Raw genomic sequence first — 19,486 nt, 5'->3', positions numbered from 1 at the left:
TCTAACGGAAACTCAGATTCCTTGGGTAATTTTTCTGAAGTGCCGGGTGAAAAAAATATCCCATCCTCTATCACTGTGTCCTGGACATCCCAACTCAATACGTTCTGAATTTCTAGTAGATGAGCATCATGATTTCCTTCCCTGATGAGATTTTTGCTGTTATCAGCTGCATGCATAAGCTCTGGAGGAGGATGTAGAAGGTTTGTTCCACCTTCTAAGGTTTCTGCAGCTTCTTTCTGATTTTCCTGTGCTGGCATGAGAGAGGGCCAATAGCTGTCCTGTTGCTGCTGAACTTCACTATTTAAAGCCAGTTGGTCATGAATATCAAGTTCAGTTCTCTCATGTTTATCATCACATGAAATGCTTGCACCAGGACCTAACAACAGGATACCAGTCTCCTTGCCCACAGCAGAGTCTGAGCAGCTTCCAGAGCTGTCCTGGATACGGGTGACCTCTGCCTTCCCTGGCTGTGGCAGCTGATCGTTCCTGGAGGCCTTTTGTTTTGCTTGGCTGGGGGAGCTGAGGAGGTCCTGGGGTTTTTCATGCCTGTTTTCAATATTTGTTTGTTCTGAGGATATTGCAGGATTTTCTCGTTGACTCTGCTTCTTCCCTGAGGGGTAACCAAACAAAGTGACAAGGGCTGACTGGGGCTTAGTGGGTTTCCTTTGAGTTGTTGTGTCCATCTTGAGAGTGCTGCCTTTGTCTTCAGAACCAAAAAGCATAGTGAAGGGTTTTTTCCCAAGCCTGAAACCTTTACCCAGCATCTCTCTGCAGGCTTGACTGCTTCTGGTCTCCTTGCTCTGGACAGCAGGCCTTGATTTATGCACAGTGCTGTCCCCTGGGAGTTTCAGATCCATTTTTTCTTCATTCACTGGATGACCTCCAGATTTGTCTGGTTTGGAAGAGCCTAATTTCTTGTCTGGTTGCTCAGAAACGTGAGAGGTGTTTCCACTAAGAACTTCTCTGGTATCCTTTGACTTGTAGTTGTTGACTTCATCATGTGAGGGCCAAGTGACACAGGTTCCTTTCAGAGATGTGTCTGCTGATACTGGAAAATCCTTGCCAGGTGATTTTACATCATGTCTCACAATATCTTTGTGAGGGTTAGTTATCGGTCGGCCACATGTGGCCTGAGGTTCTGTTTCTTGTAGGCAGGACACATTGTAGTCATCTGTCATCTCTGGCAAACCAGGTGAGGAGACTCTGTTCTCCTCTATTTTGTTTTCCGGAGAAGTATGCTCAGGACTGGATTCTTCCAGAAAACCTGATGTATTTATTGGTTTCAATGCTTTTCTCTTCTCAAATTCTGCCCCTTTACTCTCAGTCCCAGGCAAATGACTTATGCTGGATGGCTGCGTATTTTCCTCTGATACTACTGGTATCTGTTTCCCAGGGAACTCATCAGTGTTTGCTTTTGATTTCTCATTCACCAGCTCAGCGATCTCAGGTAATACACTCAGCCCTTCTGGTTCCAGGGATTCAAAGGATTCACAAGGGGTCCCTGACACACCAGAGAGGCAGTGGGCTTCTTCAGCTTCATATTCAGGGGGATCAACACCCTCAGCTCCACATTTTAGCTCTATACTTGTGGAGTTTCTAGTTTCGGGCTCACAGATGGGCTGTGGGCTGTTCATTCTCTCTCCAAGATGATGCTTGTTTCCTGCAGTAGCTGGGGTGCCTATGGTCAGTTTAGGCTTGTCATCTGTCATTGCAAGTATGGTGCCTCCTTCGTTGGGTGTGCTGAGAGACCCACAGACCTTGTTTTCCTTCATAGGGAGCTCCGCAGCAGAGAGGATGCCACCCCCTTTTTCCCCCAGGTACATCCACTTTGTGGGTTTAGTGCTTTGACGTGTGGTGTGGTGGTCAACGAGTGAGCCATGAGGCAGGGATATCACAGGCTCCAGGACCAGAGGGGAGGAAGCAGAGGCAGGTCCTCTCTTCAGCTGGGCTTTGCCCTGTTGGATCGCAGCCACTCGCTGGGACACCTTGCCACCTCGCTTCCCTCCGGGCATGTCCCCATCCCCAGTTTTCTCACCATCTCTCTGTTCTCCAGTCTTGGGCCAGGAACACGTTTGCTCTCTTTCTTTGGTATAGGTGACACCAGGTAAGAAGCTTCCCTTCTCCACTGCTGCTGATTTTTCCTCCTGACCCCTGAGCATCATCCTGCCCACCCTGCTGCCCGCAGCCTGGTGGGTTTGCAGGCTCAGTGTGGGCTTTTTCCAGGAACACGCTCCCTTTCCAACTTTTCCATCTACAGCCAACAAGGCTGTTTCTGCAGGTGGCCAGCCCATTCTGAGCTTGTTCCCTAAGAGGACAGACCTGCTGTTCAGCTCTTGCCTGTGCTCAGCTGGCCACAACCTGCACTGTGCATTGAAGGATGTGAGTTTCTCTCTTGTTTCAGTCTCTTTTTTGGCCCTGTTATACCAGTCCTGGAGCTGTGGTCCTCTGCCTACCATTGCCGCTCGCTGAACCTGATGGTCTCCTAGCTTGTGCTCCAGCCTTTCCGTTTCACTTCTGCTTTTAGCTCCAGCCATCTGCTTGTAGTGGACTTGGCAGTAGAACACCCCATGGAGGGCAGCATAGTTTTGCAAGCTGGAAAACACACATTGACATAGCTGTTAGCAGCTGTGTGGGAGGGCAGGATTAACAGCAGCACTGATGGACAGGTTTTCAGCAAAATTGTTTTTCAGTGGAAACTGTTGGGGAAGGGAAGGTGTTTGAAGAATGAAACCTTTCAAAAGTAGTGTCTGTTTTCTTAGGATATGTTTGATTTTTCTTTCAAAACCTGAAACGTGAAAAATTAAACATTTCCTTGCAATACCTCTGGGAGCTGTAGTCCAGGTTATGTGCAATCTCATTTACAGGCCAGGCTTCACACCAGCCCTTCATCTCTCCCCACCCTGTATGCACAGCATGGACCATATGGGTAAAACTGTGCAGGGTTCCCGTGATACAACAACTGCAGGCCAAGACGATGGCAATCAGCCTCGCAGAAAGGGACTGAGGTGTCTCAGTGACTGACAAACTGAAAACAAGCCATCAATGCCCTTGTGACAGAGAAGCCAACTACATCCTAGGCTGCATTAGCAAAAGCCCAGCCAACTGGTCAAAAGAAGTGACTGTTCCTCTGCATTTGGCACTTGTAGGAGCACATGTGGAGTACTTTGTCCAGTTTTTGGCTCACCAGTGCAAGAAAGCCATTGACATACTGGAAAGGACCACCAAGGTGGTCAGGGGCCTGGAACATGTGTTATCTGAGGAGAGACTGAGAGCTGGGTTAGCCAGGTCTTATAATGAGACGGTTAAGAGGGAGGAATTCATTGCTGTGTGTGTCTATTTTATGGGAGGTTATAGAGAAGACAGGGCTGGAGTGCTCTTGGAGGTCAACGGTGGCAGGATGGGAGGCAATGGGAGCAAGTTGTAACATGGGAAATTGTGGTGAGATATAAGAAAAAACCTTTTCACTGGTGGTCAAATCTTGAAAGAGGGCCCCCAACCAAGAGGCTGTGGAATCTCTTCCTGGACATGGTCCTGAGCTACCTGCCCTTCTTGGACCTGCAGGAGGCTGGGTGGAGACTTCCAGAGGTACCTTCCAACCTACCTGACTCCATGAACATGTGAGGCACCCAAACAACTCCTCCAATTAAATTCCATATCAACATTCCCAAATTGTAAACATTTCTTGTATTTTCAGCTCAACCTTGCACCACCAGAAGCCTACAAGCTTGAGGTGAGCAGTCTTCAGACTCCAGTGATGGAGAGGCAGATTGTATCACGGAAACTGTCTGCCCTTTCTCATTTCCTGAAGCTTGCCTTGTTGGAATTACCCTTGGACTATTGTGATGGAAACTACCTGGACATTCCTTAAAAATAAATGCACCTGGGTCCTACCACTCACCTCAGCTTCCTGCTGCAGACCTGGCAGCAGAAACATGAGCGGTGCACACAGACTTTGTCAGTGATCACACGCTCCATGGAGTAGACAGGCTGCAGGCATGAGGCACACACTTCTTTCAACATGGGCTGAAGAAGAAGGAGAAACTGAAGTTAAATAACTCTGAATCATGACCACTTGGAAACGCATCTGCAAGCTAAGTTGATGAATCTTCTGCTTGTGTTGGATTTTCTTGATGTTCTTCTGCAGATCTCTTGTGAGAGCTCAGATTTCTGTCTGACTCAATTTACTTGTCATCTTGGATAGGTCAGCACTAATTTTCAGTCAGGACAGAAAGAAAAGACACTCTTGGACCCCTGATGAGAGAAATTATTAATTTGATTGAAAGCAAACGATTCACTCAGCTGAATCATTTACAAGCCTTGAGTGAGGTGAGAAACACTATCAGAGTCTCTGACTCAAAAACTGTGTCTGCGCAACTCCTAAAATCACTGATATCCTATGGCTGCTCCACATAGTCCAAACCATAAAAAGGCAGCACATCTCAGCATTAAAGCTCCCACAGCTCCATAAACTTGGTGGTTTACTCTAGTGTGTTTACTCTGTGGACTGCATTTTATGCCATGACCTGCTTCCTCAAACACCACTTTATGTGAGGAGCCCAGGGAATCTCTCTGGAAAGCATTGCCAACACCAGCTATTGTATTAGTGGAGAAAGAAAGGGAATAAAGCTTGGACATCAGCCTAGCTGCAGAAATATCTCTAGGTTGCCTGCATGGTCAAGTAACCCAGAGGATTCTGGTGACAATGTGGATATCTCTGTGTCCTCCTTTTCACTGTGGTATGAAGCAGAGCCTCAGTTTACCCAGTGAGTCCATCAGCAAGTCAAGCCTGTCCAAAGCCCCAAGATGAGCACAGCTGAGCCTAACCTAACTCTGACTGACCAGGTCAGTGGTCTGATTACTGATACTCCTTCACATGAAGGCATCTCTGCCTCTTTGTTGGGGGTCATTTGCCACAGTTTGATTTAATAGAGTTTTGCTGCTGCTCTCTGATCCCTCCATCCTTTTTTTCAGTAAGTGCTTATCCTGTTTTGCAGGACACACGAGGGACCAATTTTTTTTTTTAATTACCTTCATTTTGGCTGAACATACAAGTAAGGTCAAGTCATCTTTGTTTTCCTATGACAACACTTTCAAGAAGAAGAGTTTAACATCTTTGGTTTTCTTCCCTCTCTCTAGAAGGAAGTATACAAACAAAACCCCAGTCTTTTCTTCGATCTGCAACGACCTCAGCATATCTCTGCTATTCCAGTTCTCTACAGAGAGGAGACCATAGTTCTGTGTCTACGTGTCTAAACTCCCAGTACACTCATTGGAAGTCCAGTTGAGGGAATCTAGAAGGTGATACATGTAACCTAAAACAGGCCCATGTAGTTGGACAAAATGAGTCAGGCAAGATGAATTTCACCAATGTGACTACAGAACTGTGCTGATGCCAACAGGAGGGCAGAGCTGGTGAAGGTGAAGCAGAAATATGCTTTTGTGCAAGGATAGATCCTTCAAGGGGAAAATGGTAGCAGAAACCAGATGGAAAGTGATGCTGTGCTAGCTGGTGTCTCCAAGAGAAATTGAAGCTCTGCACCTTTAGCATGGATGTCATTTCACAGGAGGAAATGAGCAGGTTATTTGACAAAGAAACAGTAAGTGGTGATGGGCAGCTGCATGATGCATCATGCATCATCTGTGACGATGGATCAGAGTGACACTCCTGGCAGTAATAAATCTCAGCCTATGGATCAACTTTGTTGTATCCGGCAGTACAAATCACAGTTAGATCTAGGCAGTGTCGCAGGCATTTCTCCTGACAGTGACGAGCTCCCATACAGCACGAAGGTGCGTGTCCTGGCAGAGAAGAGGGTAACTGTTGATGTGTCTCTGTGGTATAAGAAAAAAATGCTTTCCTTTAATCATCACCAAGGAAGGAAGCAGAGCTGTTTAGCAAACAGGTAAGATGTCTCTCCTCTTAGCTGGGAATGAATGTGTGTCCTCCTGGAGCGTGTTCCCAAAGTGGGATAACGTTTTATAGAGGATGCAGGTCTCTCGCCAGGGGATTTATTTTAAGTGCTCACTGTCTGGTGTGTGACAAATACTCTTGTTCTTCAGAGGTATTTTTATCAGCCCTAGGAATGAGCCTTCCTAATGGTTTGGAAGATAGAGGGGTGATTAGCAGCAATCGAATGGCACTGTGGGCAAGGAAATTATCTTAAGACTTCTGTGAAAAGCAGTTATAGTGTTCCTGGGAGGCTCTTCTAGTACACTGTTGATTACTGCCATGCTGAAAGTTGCAGCTGGCTTATGGCTTATCAGTTGTTGCCTTTTCTTCCCTAGGTGAATTGAAATCTTCATAGTAGCAAGGGTCAGCTTGAAAATGCCTGTGTTATTGAAAGGTGGAGAAGATGGAGAGCACAAAGCTTTCTGAGCTAAGACTGAGTATCCTCAGGGAGACCAGTGGCTGAAATGGAGCTGGGAAGGGTAGTAATTGATATAGACACTTCAAATGTGGCATATTTCATGTCTACTGCTGCAAGAGAACCAGATTCGTAGCTGAATTTGTGCTTTGACCGCTCAAGGAGGTACAGTTAAGACAAGGCCATCCGACCTCTGTCCACTGGTCCAGGTAATTCTCCCAGAGAGTTTGCTCTTGAAAATATCTACCTAGCACTGTGTGAGAATGCAGCGACCCACTAGGGCAAAGAACGGTGAACAATGGCGTGTCCTGTATCCAAAGATCATGTGTCCTGGTTTCAGCCAGGGTAGAGTTAATTTTCTTCATAGAAGCTAGCGTGAGGCTATGTTTTGGATTTGGATGAGAAAATGTTGATAAGGTGCTGATGTTTTGAGTTGTTGCTAAGCAGTCAAAGACAGTCCAGCTTCTCATGCTGGCCTGCAGCGAGCAGGCTGGGGGGCACGGGGAGCTGGGAGGGGACACAGCTGGGACAGCTGACCCAGGCTGGCCAAAGAGATATTCCACACCATATAACGTCATGCTCAGTATATAAAGCTGGGACAAAGAAGAAGGAACGGGCGGAGGGACGTTCGGAGTTATGGCGTCTGTCTTCCCAAGAAACCATTACGCGTGACGCAGCCCTGCTTCCCTGGAGATGGCTGAACCCCTGCCTGCCCGTGGGGAGTAGTGAACAAATTCCTTGTTTTGCTTTGCTTGCGTGCGCGGCTTTTGCTTTACTTATTAAACTGTCTTTATCTCAAACCCATGAGTTTCCTCACTTTTACTCTTACGATTCTCTCCCCCGTCCCACCGTGGGGGAGTGAGCGAGTGGCTGCGTGGGGCTTGGTTGCCGGCTGGGGCTAAACCACGACATCATGGAAAAACTATGACAACCTATTTGGAATTTGAAAGTTTGTATGTGCTCTGCTAGTTTATTATTGCAAGGCCAGAAGCATGGAGAATATGAGCTGATCCTTCAGCTTGTATTTGAGTTTCTAATCCTTGCATTTTTTTTTTCTCTAGCTCTTTCAGTGCTTCAAGGAGCCATGTATGTTGCTGAAATAATGCGGCATCTGTCCCCTCATGATATTTCAGTTCCTGGCTGATGGAAATACCGTGAAAGAAACACATCTTAAATGATCTTAGCCTCATAAATGGCTCATTGAGACATTCAGAAATCCTGTAAAAACAGAAACACAAACAATAAAATCAGTATTCTTAAGCACTGTCGGTGCAGGATATTTGGGTTTATTTGAGTTCCTGTGGAATCATTTTCATTGCCCAAGCAACCTGTTTGCAGCTTAGTAAAACTGCTCCACAGCTGTCCTTAAAAAGAAATGAAACAAATGTGTTATGGGCATCCTGAAACAAGCCAAGATGAGAAAGAAACGGATAAAAAAGCAGTGTTGAAAAAACTTTGAAGAGGATTTCCAAATTACTAACTCTCCCTTGTTTCTGTAATTGGTCCTACTAAAACAATTGGGAAGGTCTAAGCAGTTATTTTTTCTCATCCCCTGAAACTAGATATGCTCAGTTTGTGATGATCTGCTCTTCTACCTCAACCTTTGGTGTATTCTTTGGTGGAACTGGAAACAATGTTTTTACTTTTCTTTTGGCATATCTTACTTTCATATTTATGGGATCCTAGGGGCAAACCAATGAGCTCTGGGTATGTACCTGTTTTTCAGGGAGGAAGAAGAACTCCTACCTGGTCTACAACACCTTGAACAAAGTGTTGCATGATGCAAGATGATATCTGCTATTTAAAAACCTAGTTATGGACTCAGGGATATGGAGTGGTAGATTCTGCAACAGTCCCTTCCTCCAGTGTCCAATGTCCTGCTCTTCATTCACGAGTGTGGGCTCTTTTTGCTCAGAAGGAAAAAGCAAATGTTAGCCATAACATCTTACTGATGTCTTATTTGAATGAGGTTATGGTCCCATTCTGCAGAAAGGTAAACTGATGCACTGAGAGATGAGGTGTCTTGCCATAGATCAGCTAGAAGGTCTACAGTCAGACCCAGGGGTTGGTAGTCTATGAGCCCGGCTGTAGGACACAGCTCTCTGAGAATACATCCAGTCACTTTGCAGGCTCCTCACATTCTCCCACACCTGGAGCAAACACCTTGGTCATTCACCTCACTCCCAAACTGAGGCCAACTTAAGATGTGAGTTGAGGCACAGCACTGCATGATGGCTGGTTCATCAACTGCCCCTCCTTGTAAGGCTTATGGAGGCACACCACCTCATCTGCCTTCTCACATGGAGGAAATAGGTATGGTCAAGTGTTCAGACCTTGCTTGGTCTATACATCCTACCCAGTCTTCACACACCTACACAGGGCCCTGGTGGTGTATATCACCCTGCACTCAACTCAGTTTTCAGACAAGAGTATGAATGCTGCTTGCTGCAGGGCTGGTAATCCACCCACACTGTAAAGAAGAGACAGGCTAAATCCCTCCAGTGATTTAGAGTGCTCTCAGTATGTGATTCAACTGGTTCATTGAGCGATGATTTCTAGGTACTTTGAAAGGAAACAAGCGATCAAGAAAAGAAACTCAACCAGACCAAAGTATTTTTAGAGGTAATGTTTACCTTCAGAACGCAGCAATACAAGTTAAAAAAAAAAAAAAGCCACAAATATCTAAAATCTTGAGTTGAGAAGGTACAAAACAAAGTCATAATAAAAAATCAACTGCCCCTCCTTGTAAGGCTTATGGAGGCACACCACCTCATCTGCCTTCTCACATGGAGGAAATAGGTATGGTCAAGTGTTCAGACCTTGCTTGGTCTATACATCCTACCCAGTCTTCACACACCTACACAGGGCCCTGGTGGTGTATATCACCCTGCACTCAACTCAGTTTTCAGACAAGAGTATGAATGCTGCTTGCTGCAGGGCTGGTAATCCACCCACACTGTAAAGAAGAGACAGGCTAAATCCCTCCAGTGATTTAGAGTGCTCTCAGTATGTGATTCAACTGGTTCATTGAGCGATGATTTCTAGGTACTTTGAAAGGAAACAAGCGATCAAGAAAAGAAACTCAACCAGACCAAAGTATTTTTAGAGGTAATGTTTACCTTCAGAACGCAGCAATACAAGTTAAAAAAAAAAAAGCCACAAATATCTAAAATCTTGAGTTGAGAAGGTACAAAACAAAGTCATAATAAAAAGAAAATTGCTTTACAAAGTCTCAAAATGAATTTAAACAGTAAACATGTATGAAAGCATGGAAAATCTAAAATAAGGTTTTTGTATATATTGAATAATAAATTACAATTCTAAAAATAAAGAAAGGAAAGCAGTAACTATTCTGACTCAAGTAGAGAATCTTTCATAACTTCTTTGGGGGAATGGCACTGATACTAGCTGTGGGTCTTGGCTTGACAATTTTCAGTAGCATTGAATAGTTTACAAGAACTGAGAAGTAAACTCCCCCAGCCCCAATAGTGACAGCAATTTGATATTTTTTTTCCTTTTCTTTTGTTAATGGCTAGGAGAAAACCTATCCACCCCACCCATCAATATGAGCGTGTGTACATACGTGCGTTTAGGATACCCTTCTTGGAAAGTCTGTATTGAAATTAGAAAAAGAAGGTAAGATAAAGGTGTTTGTTTGCCAATGACCAGTTTGGTTGGTTCTTTAATTGATCCTGCCTATCCTTTCTTCTGTGTTAGTTCAGAGAAGCCCGATACCACGCCCCTCCCAAACACTCTAGAGGGAAGCAGCTACCCTATGGTGCCCATGGATGGATTTTTCCCTTGTGCTTCTAACAGTGTCAGGGCTCTGGGTTGCGGTGCAGCACCAAGTCTGTTGGGTTTGCCAGGTGAGGGCTGTTCTCCTCCGGTGTGTCAAAGCAGACTGCATTTGTCCTGTCTGTATGCAAACACCAAGACAATGACCCTGAGAAATCCTTAGGGTGTACATGAATCCCTGTGTGTAATGTGGATAAACCAGGAGATTTTTTTATTGTGGACTTTCTTTTTTGTCTTATACAATTCTCTCTTGCTCTCCAGAATCTCCTATTTCTTTGGCTTGGAGTTGCCAAAGGTGACAAAGACCACTCCTGGCTCCTGAATACTGCCGTTGGTGTGGAAGTCTTCGCCTGGGCTCTTCAAGTACCTCTGAAACATGGGTGAGGCAGATACCTCATATTTGGGATGAGGGACCACGTCGCATGTGGAAGATGTTTGTGTCTCAGATTGTTTGGTGACTGTGGTGGATGAAGTGATGATTTTGTTTCCAAACTGGTCCATTTCCTCATACTGCTCCATGACAGTCCGGGTGGCTCCATAGAGCTTGGACCCATCGGGCCCTGTCTGCAGCTCCAAGATGCTTTTCTGCCTCCGTGGATTTTGTGGGCTGGGGACATTCAGGGAGCAGTAGTCCAAAAAACCTCCTTTCATCCCACAGTGGCAGCTGCCTTTGGAGGTGTCCAGAGGGCACCTCTCTTTCTCACTGATCTGATGGTTGACATTGCCAAGGGTGTGCTGTTTCATTGAGCTCAGCCCAGCTTTTGTTTGGACAGGCTCAGGTCTCTTCTCAAAGGGGGCCATGTCATGCCCAGTAAACCCTGCTGATGGATGGCTAAAGGAGCTAAAGCCATCCTGAGCAAAAGCATCCCTCTTTCCTGGAGAGTCAAGACAGTCTGGTGAAGGGTTGTCCCAGGGGGAATGTGCTGTCCTGGATGATTCTGCTGGTTTCCTGGCAGCAGACTCAATGGAGATGTAGGAAGGTGAGGAGGGAGAGCTGACGCGAGGTTGAATGAGGCGGGGGACCTCTAGCTCTGCCTTGGTTACCTCGGTCTTTTCTGCCACCTTTGCATCCCCCCCAGATGCTGCCTCCCCTGCCTCCAGTGTGGTTCCCTCCTGCTTGGCTTTGCTTGAGACAATACTGATTTTACGGATGTTGCTGCTGCTCACAGAGCTTTGGGTGTTCCCCAAAGACTCCTTGAAGAGCCCTGAGAGCCCAGCGATGTCTGACTCAGACTTGAGACTAGAGACAGAATACAGAGCTTTCCTGATGGCTTCCTCGATGTCCAGGAGCCGGGCAAGTGTCTGCTCCTTCAGGTGGATGATCTCAGCACTTGCTCGCTCCAGGTCCCCAAAAGCCAGCTCCACTGAGGAGACACTGTCAGTGTCCTCCTTTGCCAGTGCCTCAGCCCTATCCTGTTGCTTGGCCTGGTGGGCTTTCTGACGAACAACCCAGTCAGGGACCTTCTCAAAGAAGCTCTTCAGAGCTTTCACATCCACTTTGCTTGTCTCCTCCTCAAACTCCTTCACCCGAGTCAAGATCTCTTGCAGCTCCTCCTGTCTTCTGAGGTTCTCAAAGATCTCCATAGCCTCCTTGACATTGCCTTTCATGATCTCCTCTTTGTGTACTGACAGCCTCTTCCGACGCTCATCTTCTGTTTCTCTCTTGGGTTTTTCTCTCATAACAACTGCTGGCTTCTCCCGGCCAGGTGTCTCTGCCTCCCCATCAGGACATTTCAATTGCCCACTATTCTCCTGCTGTTGCTTCTCAAAAGAGTTCATTGACTGCTGATGGAAGGACATTGAATGACATATTTGCCTCACCTCATTCACATTCTGTGTGACTTTCTGACTGTCCCATGATCCACAAGAATTAGACACCATTTCTCTTTCCACCTTGGATGAGGCATTTTGTGCAATGTCATCTCCTCTCTTTGGAGGAGTGGTGTGGTCCACAGAAGAGGTGCTTGGCTCAGTTTCTCTTGGCACATGAAGTGTCTGTGCTCTACCAGGACAGGTTGGATGTGATACTGAAGAGCACCCATTCTCATCTTGGCACAGCTCTACATGCCTCTGAACCACCTCACCTGGGCATCTCCTTGGAGATGCTGCTTTCCTGCTCATCGTTCCCTGCTCAACTTCAAAACTAACCACTCCATTTTTCATTGGCTTTGAAGTCTTAGCACTGTCTGATTCCACCTTTCCTTGTCCTCCTTTGCTTGCTTTGTACCTTTCCTCTGCCATTTGAAGAGGGGTTTTGGCAGTGTTTTTTGGCAGCTTTCTCTCAGGGCTCATACCCTGAACTGTGACAGGCTTGTCCACAGATGTTTCTGAAATGCAGCATTTTGCCTGAACCTCCCCATGGACTGATTGCTCACGTACTTCCATACAGCTTAATCCCAGCTCCGTGGTGGGAGGCTTTGGCTTGTTGATCTCCCTCAGGCCTGCAGGTTTCGGAGGCAGGGGTGGAGGGATGGGTTTGGTTGATCTGCTTGTGCTGGTATTTGTAGAGGCAGAATGTGCCTCATTTAAGAGATGCTCAGGTTTTGGAGGGGGAACAGGTTTTTTCCTGGGTGGGGCAGTAATTTCTGGTTTTGGAGGAGTCCTGGGCTTCTCTGCAGGACTCTGATCACTGGGTTTGCAGGACAGAGAAGGCAGGGCAGGAAGAGGGGTCTGGAGTGGTGCAGAACATCCTGGGCCTTCATTTTTGCTGGTTGATAGTGGAAGGGCACCTTCTCTTGTTGCTATAGTTGAGGGTGGGCAATGCTCTGCTTTCATCACAGCAACTGGGGGAGGAGGAGGAAAGTCATTATCAGCCTGTGACCCTGAAGCCACTACAGCAGTCTGGTTACTAACGACTTGAGTCTCATTTTTCTTTTTACACACAGAACAGGACTGCCCTGCATTTCTGTATATCATAGCGGCTTTAAAATCCCCTCTGGAGACATTAACGTTAGACTTTTCCAGCGACTGAAGTGTGGCTTTTAAATTACCTCGGACAACATCCTCCTTTTCTACCAGGCGCTGTTCTGTGGCGGCACTTTGCAGTGCTCTGATAGCTGTCTGTACATCCCCTCTGACAATAACATCTCTGTCTTCTTGCACTGATTGCTCTTTGTAATCAGACTCAACAAAAGGGTTTATATAGGTTTTCACGGGTGTGGCAGTATAAAGGCCATCCTTAATGCTAAAATCTCTACTAGGCACAACTTGGCTTTCCTGGCTCAATAGTTGTCCTCCCTGTACTTCCTCTGAAGCACTGACCTTTTTGTGTGATGCTATGCTCTTCTGAGGCATGCTTGTGTGGGTCTTGGATGCCTCCTGGACTCTAGTGGTGGTGGTCCTGATGGCAGTGCTGGTGCTCTCCTGCGTGGTGGATGCGGAGTCTTGTTGGCGTATGGTTGATTGAAGAGTCACTGTCCCCTGTGTGCTGGCTGCCTGCTGCCTGCAGGCCATGTGCACCTCCTCCCTGTTCCTCTGTAGCTTGCTCTGGACATGGTGTTGAATGTTTTTTGCTTCTGCTGTTGCTAGCCTCAGGCTTTGCATTGCAGCCTGAAGATCACTCCCAAGGGCCTTTTCTTCTGGCTGTATCTGGCTGGCTTCCCCAGTCACCAAACTCTGCTGTTTTCCAGCCACATCTCCTCCCTGAGCCGTCATTTGGGCTGGAAATTTGCCTTGTGTCACAGCTTTGGGTTCCTTCAAACTGGCAGGGGTGGCTTCTTTCTCTGCCTTCTTGCTGACATCTGCAGCCCTTTGGACTGATTTTGTAGTCACTTTAAGCCCTCCCAACAGATTTTCTTCTTTTCCCATCACTGTGGGCAGGGGCTTCCCAAGACATTGCACAATGGTGCCTGTCACACCTGCTGCATGCACAGCCTCTCTCTCTAATGGACCATCGTTGCCCACGCTTCCACATGCGAACAACTTTTTTGGTCCCTCCATAGCCCCTGGCTCACCCTCTGCAATTACTTTCACTATTTGCTCTTTATTTGGTAAGATATGTATCTTAGCGCCCTGCAGAACCCATGGGGCACTCTCATCCGCCCCCTGCTCTGCTTGGGAAGAGATGAGGGATTGTATCTCTGACTCCTGCTGGAGATTCTTCAGATAGTCTAGATCTCCCTTCTCAATGCAGCTCGCAAAAAGCTGGACATTTCCCTTCTCATTGTCCTCACGCTTAACAGTTGCTGTTGCTTTCTGCTCCTGAGAAGATGCCAGCAGGTTCCCTATCGTTGACTTCACATCACCCTTGACAACTTTCTGATGGACAGAATGGAACAGGAGGGAGTAGAGAGTCATCTTCACTGATCCTGACTTTGTCTCCTGTAAAATCATCCCCTTTTTGATGGAAGCGTCTTGTCTGAGGAGACCCTGTAAAGCCTTAGCTACATTTCCGCTCAAGTCCTCTTTGCCTTTAACAGCTTCACTCTGGTCCAGTAGCTGCAATGGGCTTACTTTGATCTTGCCTTCTCTGTCCTCCTCCACCAGCACACTCTGTGCTTCCACATTGGTTCTGTGCAGGAGCTGCAGCATGATCCTTTGCAAATGGCCTCCCACAATCTCCTCTTTCAGGATCTCTGGAGCACCTGGGCTACTGAGCTGGTACTTCACCATCTTCACACTTTCCATATCATTGGCTTCAATGAGGATTCCATCATGCTGAATTGCTTGGCAAGTGCAGAGTGTCTCTAAAGTCTCCTTCATGGTCCTTACTTTCAGTTCTGTTTCTACACTACCTTCAGAAGTACTAAATTTATCCAACGGCGTGCTCTCAAAGAGCCACGTTGTACTTTTCACATCTGCATGAGGGATCGTTTCTTGGGCCCCAGCACTGGCCATCACCTCTGGGTCCTTAAGTGTGTCCATTGGCTGGGTTTCAAACAACCACGTGCAGCGTTTTACATCCCCTTTCTGGCTGTCCTCTCTCTGCACTGTGCTGATAGATGAGCTTCTCTCTGCATCCCCATACAGGGAGTCGACAGGCTGGTTTTCAAAAAGCCAAGTGGATGTCCTCACATCACCCCGCTGAACATCACTGACGCTGACCATCCTCACGTACTTCTTCTGGCCCACTTGCTGGGACTCAAAGAGCTGCTTGTTGGACTGAACATCTCCCTTCTGCACATCATCTACTGTTCTGGGCACAGACATCTTTGGTCCTGAGAAGGAGTCAAGAGGCTCTGTCTCAAACCTCCACCGGGCAGCCTGGACATCCCCTTTCTTGATATCCTCTTGGGTGACAGCCCTAATCACAAACACCTCTTCTTCCTTTTTGATCTGATCCAGAGGCTTCGTTTCAAACAACCACCGGGCACCTTTCACATCACCTTTCATGATTTCTTCTTTCTGCACTGAGGTGACCTCATGGTATCCCCCCTCTTTGTCCTGGATAGCATATAAGGGTTGGCTTTCAAAGAGCATTGTGCAGGACTTGACATTAGCTTTGCTTATGGTGTCTTTCTGGATCTTCTGGAGCTCTGTCTCATCCACTTTGTCATGGATTTGGTCAAGGGAATAGGTCTCAAATACGAACCTTTTGCCTCCAACATCTCCCCCCTTGATATCCTTCTCTGGAGGGATTTCCTGGATGCCCTCAGAGCTGTCCTTTAGGGTGTCCATGGGGTAGTTCTCAAAGAGCCAAGTGAACTTGTGCACGGATCCAGCTTCAATTGTCCCATCATCCTTCTGGGATGCTGGTTTGGTGGCTGTATCCAAGGGCTTAGCTTCAAAGAACTCCTTCACTCTGGACACTTTCCCAGACTGTATCTCCACACGACTGGAGTACCGCACGGTTTTCTTTTGGTCAGCTTCACCAACAACACTGCTGCCCAAGGGTTCAGTCTCAAATAGGTGCCGGGCAGTATTGACATCAGCTCCTTGTAATTCCTCCTGACTGTATGCCTTACTGACTTGTAAATACTGCTCCTCCTGGCCTTTCAGGGAGTCCAGGGGCTGAGTCTCAAACATCCATGTGTATGTCTTCACATCACCTTGGGGCACACTGCCATCCTCCTCCTGCTTCTTTTCAGCCTTCTCGTACAGGGTGTGGATGGGCTGGGTCTCAAAAAGCCACCGGCAGGTCTTGACATCCCCCCGCTGGGAGATCTCCCGCTTCACTGAGGGATGCTCCTCACCTTGCATGGCTTGGTGATGAATGACATCCATGGGCTGAGTTTCAAAGAGCCACTTGGCTGTTCTGACATCACCAGCCACCACCTCTTGTTTTGTGATGCCCCGTATTATATCTACTTTCTTGGTGCTTTCATCAAACTGGTCCAGGGGCCTGGTTTCAAACATCCATTTGTAGTTCTTGACATCACCACTGATGATTTGCTCTCTGCTTACAGAGGTGACTTCATGGAAATTGCCAAAGCTATCCTTGATGGCGTACAAAGGTGTTGTCTCAAACAGGATTTGGTTGGCTTTGACGTTGCCAGCAGTAATCTTCTCCTCTTCTTTGGTGACAGGCTCAGCATCAGCCTGCTTAATGCTGTCTAAGGGGAGAGTCTCAAACAGGGTCTTGAAAGACTTCACATCTCCTTTCACTACCTCTTCCATGTTGGTGGCTGGAATTTCTTCCTCAAATGCTTTGGAGATGCTGCCAAAGGGACAGGTCTCAAAGACATGTTTTCTTTGCTTCACATCTCCCTTCTCCTCTGCTGAAAGCTCTACTTTCTTTAAACGTCCCACCTCAAAATTTTCTTTCAGGGTTTCCATTGGCTGGGTTTCGAATAGCCAGAGTGTAGATTTCACATCACCTCCAATGACTTGTTCTTTGGCTACAATGCTTTCTGAAGCTTCTCCTTTCAGAGAATCAAGATTCTGGGTCTCAAAGAGCATTCTCTGCTTACTGACATCTGCCCCTGTGACAAAATCTGTTGAAGCCTTGAAATCCTGTTCTTCAACTGTGACTTCTCTGATGGCATCCAGAGGCTGAGTTTCAAATATCCACCTTGCTCCACTGACATCTGGCCTTCCAATTTCTTCCAGTGAAATCCCACGGATTATTTGCACTTTGGAAGTGTCCTTGTTGATGGTATCTAGGGGCTGAGTCTCAAACAGCCAGCGAGCCGTTCTGACTGCATTGGTCTGAATTTCTTCTCGGCAGACGGACTTGATTTCATGGATGTTCCCAGTTTTGTCTCTGATGGCACAGAGGGGCTCTGTTTGGAAGAGCCTAACAGTCTTCTTAACATCACCTTTTAGCTCCTGGATTTCTGACTTGAGTTGTAGGATGCTCTTCTCCTCCACTGAGCAGCAGCGTCCTATAGCATCCAAGGACTGTGCTTCAAAGAGCTGTCTGGCACCTTTCACATCACCTCCCTGGACAGGCTCCTTGAGCACCGCCTCCTGCACTTCAGTTTCATCTGAATACAGTTTGTTTAATGAGTCTAGTGGTTGGGTTTCAAACAGCCACCGAGCAGTATGCACATCCCCTCTGGCAAGGTCTGTTTCTGGTATCTTGGCTGATGTTGACAAACTGTCCCCATTGATGGACTGGCTTTCAAATCTCAGGGAAGTACTTTTCACATCCCCACCGGGAATGATCTCTTCTTCTGCCAGTTTCTTTGTGGCTTGGTGGTCCCCAATGGAGTCAAGTGCCCAGTTCTCAAAAATCCAGCGCATGGACTGAACCTCTCCTGGAAGAACTTTGTCCAGGTTCACAGATGCCTGAGCATTGGGATCCTCAGTATTAAGCATTTCTGCTAGGTCCTCAGTCACAGCTTCTTCCAAGTTCTTCCTGAGCTCAGGATGCATGTGTCTGTAGAGCCTCTTCAGCTCGTTCACTTGACGCTGCTGGTAGAATTTGGAGAAGGCTTGCTTTGGAGGAGGCACAGGGAGTGGGTTGAGATCCTGGCTCCCTGGAGCGATGACTTGGACTGAGCCAAGGGCGGGAGGGGGAGGTAAGTCATCTTCCATTTTCTTGATGGCAACTTTAGATGATTTCTGAGCTTCTGACATCTTTAGGGAAACAGTTTTAAATGTCAGCATCATCTCGTAAGAGATGGCCCTAACACCATGGCTGTTAATAGTGAGCACGGCAAAGGAAAAAGCCAGCCAACACGGGAAATCCATGCACTTACTAAGCTCCATACCTTTGGTTCAGTAGCACACAGCACTCCAAAGCATCACACCACTGCACACGCTCCAGGCTTGATGTTAGCTCTGGTTCCACAGCAACGCTCTCTAAAGCAAGGTCTCTAATCCAGGCACGTGCGGTGGTTAGTCTACAGTCCCCAGGATTCAGTCCAGCTACAGCGTAACAGAGATGCCTGATTTGGACTGTGTCAGCAAGAGAGGGTGACCACAAGAGTAACATGAAGACGGCTATCTTAGAGTAGAAAGCTAAAAGTTAACTTCTCCCTCCTGCTCACAAGTGTCCAGGGAAGTGTGAGGACCTGCAGAGAGCCTGGGAATACAGGATCTGGGTGCAGGGGAAAGCCAAGGAGCTATTTGTGAAGAGGTCTCAAGAAGAAAACGGGGAGAGGGAACCAAACAGAACTGTCAAACTGAGCTGATGAGGACAGCCTATTTTTGGGTAGTGAGCTAGCATGATGGGTTTTTGGTAGCACCATGGGCTACCCTCCTTGCACAGGAGCGAGGGCTTGGAGAAGGGCGTTTGTCCCATTAATGATTTCTTTTGTTGGACTCACAAGTGTACCCCACGCCGTCATTTACATGGTTATGTCAGAATAGGTGCACAGTTATACAATTAGAGACTTAAATAAAGCTCTTTTGAGTTGCAGACTTGTACAGGCATGAGGCTGACTAAGGTTTACAAAATGCTGGAATTAGCAGGCCAAATTCTGTGGAGGGAAAAGCAAGGCTGAGGGACCAGAGGTTGGGGTAACACCCATAACTGGGGGCCAGCAAATGTTATACCTGTTTAGACTCAGTCAGCTTGAGCTCAGCTCGAATTCACAGCAACGATGGTACAGAAGTGAACTGAGGATGCAGTCGTGATGGGCGAACTGTGTTTTTTTAGCCCATCTTTGAGCCTCACTTTCTACATTTTTTCTCCTTAGCTTGGGAACTCTGGGCTAAACTGAATACCTGCACTAGCGTGGCGTTTATCCAAAGGGAAGGTAGCTGAGGCCTGTAATCATTATCTAAAAAAGACTCTAATCCTGGTGGCTTTCCTTTCAGTAAACAGATCTGCTGACCCTTGGCATGCCTGTGGAGTTACGTCTGTAGAGTTATGCCTGGAATATTATTAGTTGTTGCTCAAAGCAATGGCGTGCGGTGTTATTTCACTCTGTTACGCGCAGATTTTTCTGGCTAAAAATAAGTATTGAACGTTAGAAAAAAAAACAAACACCACCCCAGAA

The 19,486-nt window shown here is 47.0% G+C and overlaps 1 protein-coding gene across 1 annotated transcript; it reads right to left on the bottom strand.

Annotated features, from left to right (window-relative positions):
• Positions 1-9,656: 9,656 nt before the first annotated feature.
• LOC104614768 (xin actin-binding repeat-containing protein 1) lies at positions 9,657-18,119 on the bottom strand. Its single transcript, XM_010295300.1, has one exon. It carries the CDS (start codon positions 18,117-18,119, stop codon positions 10,428-10,430), a length of 7,692 nt encoding a protein of 2,563 aa, XP_010293602.1. The 3' UTR covers positions 9,657-10,427.
• Positions 18,120-19,486: the final 1,367 nt, after the last annotated feature.

This window comes from Phaethon lepturus, unplaced genomic scaffold (genome assembly GCF_000687285.1).
Source record: "Phaethon lepturus isolate BGI_N335 unplaced genomic scaffold, ASM68728v1 scaffold20929, whole genome shotgun sequence".
NCBI classification, from domain to species: domain Eukaryota; kingdom Metazoa; phylum Chordata; class Aves; order Phaethontiformes; family Phaethontidae; genus Phaethon; species Phaethon lepturus.
This window is presented reverse-complemented; position numbering and strand designations above follow the sequence as displayed.